At 36.1% G+C, this 8198-nt stretch overlaps 1 protein-coding gene across 2 annotated transcripts; it reads left to right on the forward strand.

Moving 5' to 3' along the window:
- Positions 1-758: 758 nt before the first annotated feature.
- Positions 759-7621, forward strand: LOC149183022 (uncharacterized). Of its 2 annotated transcripts, XM_089417028.1 has the most exons (7): positions 759-1141; positions 1251-1471; positions 1604-1679; positions 2002-2153; positions 5087-5236; positions 5565-6216; positions 7425-7621. In XM_089417028.1, exons 5-7 carry the CDS (start codon positions 5105-5107, stop codon positions 7517-7519), a joined length of 879 nt encoding a protein of 292 aa, XP_089273154.1. In that variant the 5' UTR covers positions 759-1141; positions 1251-1471; positions 1604-1679; positions 2002-2153; positions 5087-5104; the 3' UTR covers positions 7520-7621. The 2 variants fall into 2 exon arrangements, with proteins under 2 accessions (XP_089273154.1, XP_089273155.1); XM_089417029.1 differs by lacking the exons at positions 759-1141; positions 1251-1471; positions 1604-1679; positions 2002-2153 and adding an exon at positions 3653-3680.
- The last annotated feature ends 577 nt before the right edge of the window (positions 7622-8198 follow it).

Raw genomic sequence — 8198 nt, forward strand, 5'->3', positions numbered from 1 at the left:
TACTGTATCTTGATTTTTCAGAATTTGGTGAAGTCTCAGAAAATAAATTCAGGCTCTGCAAATATTCCATGTTTGTCAAGGCATAAGGGGAAAGCTCAGGGGGTTCAGCATAGAAAGACTTTGGCAGGTCCTAGGACTCGAAGGCACGACTTACAGGACAACAACGATTGCCGAATACAACAGGAGAACCAGAACCAGAAAACAGGTGCTGCTCGGTTGATACGCCTGGCATTTTTGCAGGGGTACTAAGGCTAGGCTGCAAATTAAAGAAAAGAAAAGGAAAAAAGAAAGAACAAATTATTGCAGTCACACAGTAGCCATGGCTGGATATCCGAGAGGAATTATATGGCCATGGAAAAATGCCATTGCATTGCAATAAATCAATTTACAGAAAGACAGACGGACGATCCGAAACGAAAGCCAAAAATGACAAACAGTGCCTCCACCGTTGGTCTTCAGAGACTCATGATCTATGATCCCAATCTAAGCGTTGAAGAGCGATAGTCAGCCTTCCCCGAGAGCATCCTTCTGCGATTTTCATGTTTTCTGACGATAGTGGGGGCTCTGGTAGTGGGGGATCTGTAACTGTATACAAGCATATCTTGAATTTCCATTTTAACCCTTCTCTGGTTTCAATCTGCCTGCTCACAGATGTTAGCTTCTGCAACCTTAGGTGGCCTGCTTTAGAGCTTGCATCCTATGTTATCTCCTTTCAGAGCTTGCATCCTATGTTAAGGAGATAGGTGTAAGCTTGCATGTTATGCTATGGAGAGAGACGTGTTAGGCACAAGGCCCTCATGTAGGGCCCACAAGGATAAATGTTACGATTTTCATTTTTATTCTTATTGAAATCGATTGATTTCTTATCTTTATTTTAAATTTGAAATTTCAAGGTGCACTGTCGTTTCATATGCCACAGTTTCCTGTCTGGTGTGTTTTGCCCTGAGAATTCTGCGTATAGCACCCCGGGTCTTGAACTGAAAGGAAGTAGGGCTTTGGTATCCAAAGTGACGAGGATACGCCTTTTCGATCATTCACCCGTATCCTCTGACGCAGTCCAACCATCTGCCTATGAAGGTTAGGGATGAACTGCAACATGCGCTACTTGTTGCTCGAGCAACTCAAATTTTCTTCGTTTGAGGTAAAAGCAAGGTACTCTTTAATATTTTAATTTTAATTATGTGCAGCTTGTGGGAGGTGTGTCTTGCCCTGAGAATTCTGCGTATAGTTTTAATTTTAATTATGTGCAGCTTGTGGGAGGTGTGTCTTGCCCTGAGAATTCTGCGTATAGCACCCCGGGTCTTGAACTGAAAGGAAGTAGGGCTTTGGTATCCAAAGTGACGAGGATACGCCTTTTCGATCATTCACCCGTATCCTCTGATGCAGTCCAACCATCTGCCTATGAAGGTTAGGGATGAATTGCAACATGCGCTACTTGTTGCTCGAGCAACTCAAATTTTCTTCATTTGAGGTAAAAGCAAGGTACTCTTTAATATTTTAATTATGTGTAGCTTGTGGGATTCGAAACACTGACGTTTTTTTGCATCTAATCAGGTATTTTTGTGAAACTAATCGATTTGTGTTTGCCCATTTCCGGTAAAAGCAAGGTACTCCTTAATATTTTAATTATGTGCAGCTTGTGGGATTCGAAACCTTGACGTTTTTTTGCATCTAATCAGGTATTTTTGTGAAACTAATCGATTTGTGTTTGCCCGTTTCATTAAATTTTAGCCCATTTTCATGAAATTTCATCTCATTTCTCCACTTGTGAGTACTGCTTTTATGTCAATTAAAGCATTCTGTAGTGAATTTGGAAGAACCCAATTCAGAATTTTGAATATAGAGGGTTGAATCTCTGAAGGAATTTGTTGGGTTATGATGCAATTTCAGAAAAATGATTACTGCGCTGGTTGAGAATTTGGTCAGATTGTTCCATGCAGGATTACTTGTTATGTTTAGTCCTCTTTTATATCAAAATTCTGATTCTTTGTAGTCCATTAGGTGAAGAGAAACCCAATTACAAAGATGGGTGGTGGTCGAGACCACGGGTAATCCTCATGCTGATCTGTGTATAAGCTAAATTGAAGAGGGGAGAGGGAACACCCCTGTTCTATTTCAGTGGCGCCAAACAGTTTGTTGTTACATGGTTGTAGGTAATTTTTCTTATTTTTTATTCAAATAGTATGCACACAGTACTAGGTAGGCAGCGCAAAATTATTCAGAACAACCACATATAATTCATAGTAATCTCATAAATGTACATACCCAGTAATGGATGCTTGCAACAACTTTAATAAGATCAAAATATATGGGTAACTGTCATTAAACATATGGCTGTAGATGACTGGTGTGTTTGTGACTTGTTATATCTCAGCTTTAGATCATATTTTTTTACAAAATCGTATGGCCAACCAGCTTAGTAGCTTGAACCCTTAGAACTGGAAACTCAGTCTTATACACTTGGATGAATGATTCCACCTCTTAATGTAGAGCAACTTAGTCCTCTTAAAAACCACAAATTTTGGCCAAATAGGTATAAAATATTTTGGTCATATTTTCTACCAAGAATTTCCAATAAATTTCAAACCTTCATTGATGACTTTTAACAAACAATTAGTGTACAGAGCTTCTTTAATAAGGGCTCTTAAAGTGAGTCCCATGAATGCTGTGGCAGCTTCTGTAGAAGAAGCCTGTACAGAGGCCTGCTTGCCCGTTTTGCCAGAAGATTTCTTTTAGTAGTAAATTTCCAACTGTTTAGTGAAGGAGTGTCTTTTTATGCCAAATAACAAAATAATTGTGTAATTACCTACTGACCTCTATAGGCATTAATAAGTATTTCATGTGCTTATTTGATCACATTGACAGTGACTCTAAAGCAGTGCCTATATAACTAAAATGCAACTTATACATGAAATAAGGTGTGCAGAACTTATGCTACTGTCTTTTAACTTCAAGAGCTATCATGGTCTGCTATTCGTTACACAACTATGTATGTATGATATATACAATAAATATAGACATTAAATCAACCTTTTTCAAGCCTTCTTCAGTAAAAGAGGCATAATATACCAATCCATCTCTTGCAGAGATTAGATACAGAATATATTTGCTTTTCTTGTGAACAGACATTTTTACAACATTTAGTGTATAAGATAAGTACACCTTAAAGGGAACATACCACAACTCAACAAATTTTTCTCCAATGGTTTCAGTCACCATGAAAAATAAGCATACTCATCCTACAAAGATCTTGAACTGATACAACCTTTTAGGATTTCATAATTTAGTGGCATCAATTAAATGTCAGAGATCAGCTACCAAAAGTCAAAAGTCTTGTAGAGGACAACTCAAATTCAAATATCATATGGAGACTCTCTATCCCAATATGCAGAAAATTTGACCTCTGAAACACCAACAATATCTGATAAGCAAGGTCTGTAAATTTTATAATAATTTTTCTTCAAAATAATGTTCTGGTTTGTGTATAACAATCAGCCTCAAAATATGATTGAGCAACTCGAACCTGAGATAAACCACAACCTCCACAAAAGGGATAAATCAATATCTAAGACAAGGAATATCCTCCCAGAATATCTCGATTTCCCCCACTAAATTTTTGAGTTTGGTTTGAGTTTCAATTTTGGTATTTCGTCAAACAGTTTGTTGTTACATGGTTGTAGGTAATTTTTCTTATTTTTTATTCAAATAGTATGCACACAGTACTAGGTAGGCACCGCAAAATTATTCAGAACAACCACATATAATTCATAGTAATCTCATAAATGTACATACCCAGTAATGGATGCTTGCAACAACTTTAATAAGATCAAATATATGGGTAACTGTCATTAAACATATGGCATATGGTTGTAGATGACTGGTGTGTTTGTGACTTGTTATATCTCAGCTTTAGATCATATTTTTTTACAAAATCGTATGGCCAACCAGCTTAGTAGCTTGAACCCTTAGAACTGGAAACTCAGTCTTATATACTTGGATGACTGATTCCACCTCTTAATGTAGAGCAACTTAGTCCTCTTAAAAACCACAAATTTTGGCCAAATAGGTATAAAATATTTGGTCATATTTTATACCAAGAATTTCCAATAAATTTCAAACCTTCATTGATGACTTTTAACAAACAATTAGTGTACAGAACTTCTTTAATAAGGGCTCTTAAAGTGAGACCCATGAATGCTGTGGCAGCTTCTGTAGAAGAAGCCTGTACAGAAGCCTGCTTGCCCGTTTTGCCAGAAGATTTCTTTTAGTAGTAAATTTCCAAATGTTTATCTGCACTCAATTTTAATTTCATAGTACATCTTAGAGACACGCTGTAGCTAATATACAGAGAACAGAAAATGAAACTAGCATTAATATTTCAATAAGAAATACCATTATAGCTTAGTATTCACAAGGGATAGATTGAGCTTGTTAATTTTGTGACCCATGAATGTTGTGGCAGCTTCTGTAGAAGAAGCCTGTACAGAAGCCTGCTTGCCCGTTTTGCCAAAAGATTTCTTTTAGTAGTAAATTTCCAAATGTTTGTCTACACTCAATTTTAATTTCATAGTACATCTTAGAGACACGTTGTAGCTAATATACAGAGAACAGAAAATGAAACTAGCATTAATATTTCAATAAGAAATACCATTATAGCTTAGTATTCACAAGGGATAGATTGAGCTTGTTAATTTTGTGGTTGACAGAGCAGGAAATGTGTGTTGCCCATACACTGCTTAAAAGAATGAAAATCTTGACATTGATTGTGAATGACGACAAGGTTTCTTACATGAAAGCTGTTTGTTTTTCTTAGTATGTTCTGAATCTATTGCAACTATGATATTCTTCTTCAAAGTATTATTCTACCCCCCTCCTTTGATGGGTTGTATGCTTAATTTTGATTGTTTGTATTTGTTAATATTTCCATATATAAACTAGTGCTGCTAATGGTCATCTAAGTTAATTTCTTGAGGATTCTTCCGCTCTAAGAACTTCTAAGCTTGTTAAGTTATGCCTCTAGTTAGTTAGTGCACAGAACAGGATAAAAGCATGGACAAGTTAAGGCTGAGATTTATTTGCACTGCAGTGAAAGAATAGAGTCAACATGGGGCCAAAAGGTTTTGCAATATTTGACGTGGATGTTACATCAAAAGGATTATCTTGGATCGATCAGATGTACCAAAAGTTTGAGGCCATCTGCGTGGAGGTGGATCAAAATTCTCCTATTTTACTACAAGTGAGAATCTTAAACTTCAATCTTAACATTTACATGTCATTTTGGACATGTCGATTTTATCAGTAGCATCTGCATATTATGATTTTCATTAGTTTTTTTGAAGAGAAATTGCTGGTATAATATCCAGTTACTACCATTTTTGTGACTATTTCTTTTGATTTCCTGTATGGTGTCTTCTTTCTAATCCATATATCTAAGTAGGAGTCTGCTGGTTCCGAAAGGTTATACTGTAGTTTATTTCAGTCTTTAGGTTTACTATTGGAAAGTCAATATTTACATACACAATACGGTGAAAGTGACAGCTTTTTTAACATTACTATTTTTGCAGGAGACAACGAAGTATGTTGAAAATCAAGTCGCTGTAGTTGGTACAAATGTGCGGAAAATTTGTGAAGAAGTCATTCAGGATATCCTTCCACCAGGTCCCGACTCTGCTATCAAAAGCATGGCTTCTGACATATCTCTTGACTTTGTTGAAGAGTTTGAGCTGTTTGAAAAGCCAAAATCAAATCCAAAAAAGTTACATGCTTTAAATGTGGAATCTGAGGCCAATCCCAAATTGGAGCAGAGCTATGATTCTAGCGAAAGCTTATCTTTTGACACATCTATCGACTTTACTGAAGAGTTTGACACTTCCCCAAATCAGAAAAAGTTAGACACTTTGAATGTGGAATCTGTGGTCGCTTCCAAATTGGAGCAGAGCTATGTCTCTACTGGGAAAGATTCAGTTTGTGCCTTTCCAGTTCCTGATAAATTGCAAAAGGACCAGCCAGTTCTGCCTGAGGAAAAACCTTCTGAATTCCCAGCCTTGGACATTTTCGAACAACCACCTTGTCTGTCTGTTGAGGATCTGTCTGCTCCTGAAGACTTAAGCTTTAAAAATGAAGCACAAAAGCAGTCTCTCCGGCTTCAGCTTGAAGCAAATGCACGCATTGATCTTCCCCAAGGTGCTTTGCTTAAATCACCAGCAGATAAAACTGGTAAGTAGAAACCAACTTTGTTGCATTTTTCTTCTTCTGTTTCTTCTTGTTCATCTCTTTCATGCTTCACTAGTTAGTATGATTTTTGATACTGAAATGAGATGGACCAAATTTTATTGCAGTGCCTATGGTGGTGCTAGAACTTTGGTACAAGTTATTCAATTTAAGGCAGCTTTAATTATACCTGTTGTCTGAACATGTCTTTCATACACTCATTACTTGTCCTGTCTAGCCAATTGTTTATTAGAATAGCTTGGACCCAATCTAACACTAAGATTTCATTTGAGAATTTCCCATTTACTTTTGCCGTCACATACATCATCTCATATGCCATCTGCTTCCGATGTCAGATAGATCGCTTAATTGCAAATTGTTTATTAGAATAGCTTGGACCCAATCTAACACTAAGATTTCATTTGAGATCTGCCCCTGATGTCAGATACATCACCTAATTTCCCATTTACTTTTGCCGTCACATACATCATTTCATATGCCATCTGCTTCCGATGTCAGATAGATTGCTTAATTGCACCGATTGCTCACTTAACGTAAGTTTTTCGTTTTATGGCGATCATTAAATACTGGCCTCCTCCAATAAATGCTCCTCATATTGGATTATATCCCCTCCGATCTGATCTTCAAGTATTTCAGCTCCATTCCAAATCAATCCGTATATGTACTTACTTCTGCACGTGTCAGGATTTTATCCCGCATTCAAGTCTTGCGATCTTGCATGGCTTTCCTTATTTGGTTGTACAGTAAAATATTCTCAAAAACCCAGTTCCATTCACACTTAAAACCAGCTTGCAAACACATTGAACTCTTTTATAAATTGGCAAAAGCAATGCCTAATTTCTCGCTTACAAAAGAAAACCACCTTCTGCACCTAGATATTGACATACATCTCTCTACTTCACATTACATGGAATCCATTAGCATAAGCCAACTTACCCAACTGGTGGCATTGTTTCTCTTAGCACTTGTTCTCATGACTCTTCTGATTATCAACATCGTAAAAGTAGAAACACAAAGAAAAAAGAAACCAAGAAAACAATAACATCTCGAACGAGGAGCATATGATTCTACAACAAGTACTTGGCATGATTATGGAGTATGTTTGAGCTGTATAGTCAAAATTCTGAATCTCATGCCTATTTTTGCATTACTTTACGCGTTGTCTTAATTCCCCGCTTCCTTGTCTGTTACAGGCCTACGACGGATGCTTCAAATATGCATTTGGATCTGCCATGGTGCTGAAACTCTCATTTTTATGCTTTTATCATCTCTGCTAGGATGTCGATGATTACAAAACTAGCATATCAAGCTGACAAAGGAGAGGCACTGCAGACTGCCCTGATTGGAAATAACAACGCTCCTTGAATCTAAAGAATCTAAACTGAGGACTGATATATGTATCATTGATGCCAATATTCCAGTTTCATTTTTTCTATATATATGAAAACTTTTTGAAAAGAGTATCAGTTTGCTTCATAGGCATAATGTCTTAATTGTTAGCATTCGTGCTTGTCTTGTATTCTTCACATGTTATAGTCTGTCATAAGAAATGCTTATTTTAACTTGATGCAGGGACTTGCTGCCTCGCAACTTCGCTTGTTTACCATTTGTTATGCAATACCGGCGTGATTAATGATTAAAAAATTTATAGTTCCACTTCTATTAAAGTTACTTTGATGTGTTATTAATTTTGACGTTGTCTGTGTAATGTATTTTTAATTTTTATCTTAAAAATAGAAAAATTCACTAAAAATGGGTAAAAGCACGAAATAAATAGTTGGATATTAAATTTATATTTTTACAGTAAAATAATGTTTTATTCACTTTTTAAAATTTTAATTTCTCGTTTTCACATTAAAATAAAAAAAAATTGACCATTTTTTAAAATTTGAATCTCTTTTATATAGTAATTTGACGAGTAACTAATGAAATTGGAACCATTTATTCATAATAAAATTGTTTATAAT

This window comes from Pinus tabuliformis, chromosome 3_2, assembly GCF_031772625.1.
Source record: "Pinus tabuliformis cultivar Carrire ecotype Pingquan chromosome 3_2, CPIR1, whole genome shotgun sequence".
Taxonomy (NCBI): Eukaryota; Viridiplantae; Streptophyta; class Pinopsida; order Pinales; family Pinaceae; genus Pinus; species Pinus tabuliformis.

What these genes read in the sequence shown, in the direction of transcription:
- LOC149183022 (XM_089417028.1), top strand. Translation starts at nt 5,105, where the DNA reads ATGGGGCCAAAAGGTTTTGCAATATTTGACGTGGATGTTACATCAAAA. An exon ending in ATTCTCCTATTTTACTACAA is followed by an intron (nt 5,237 to 5,564) that starts GTGAGAATCTTA and finishes CTATTTTTGCAG; the next exon opens with GAGACAACGAAGTATGTTGA. An exon ending in ATCACCAGCAGATAAAACTG is followed by an intron (nt 6,217 to 7,424) that starts GTAAGTAGAAAC and finishes TGTCTGTTACAG; the next exon opens with GCCTACGACGGATGCTTCAA.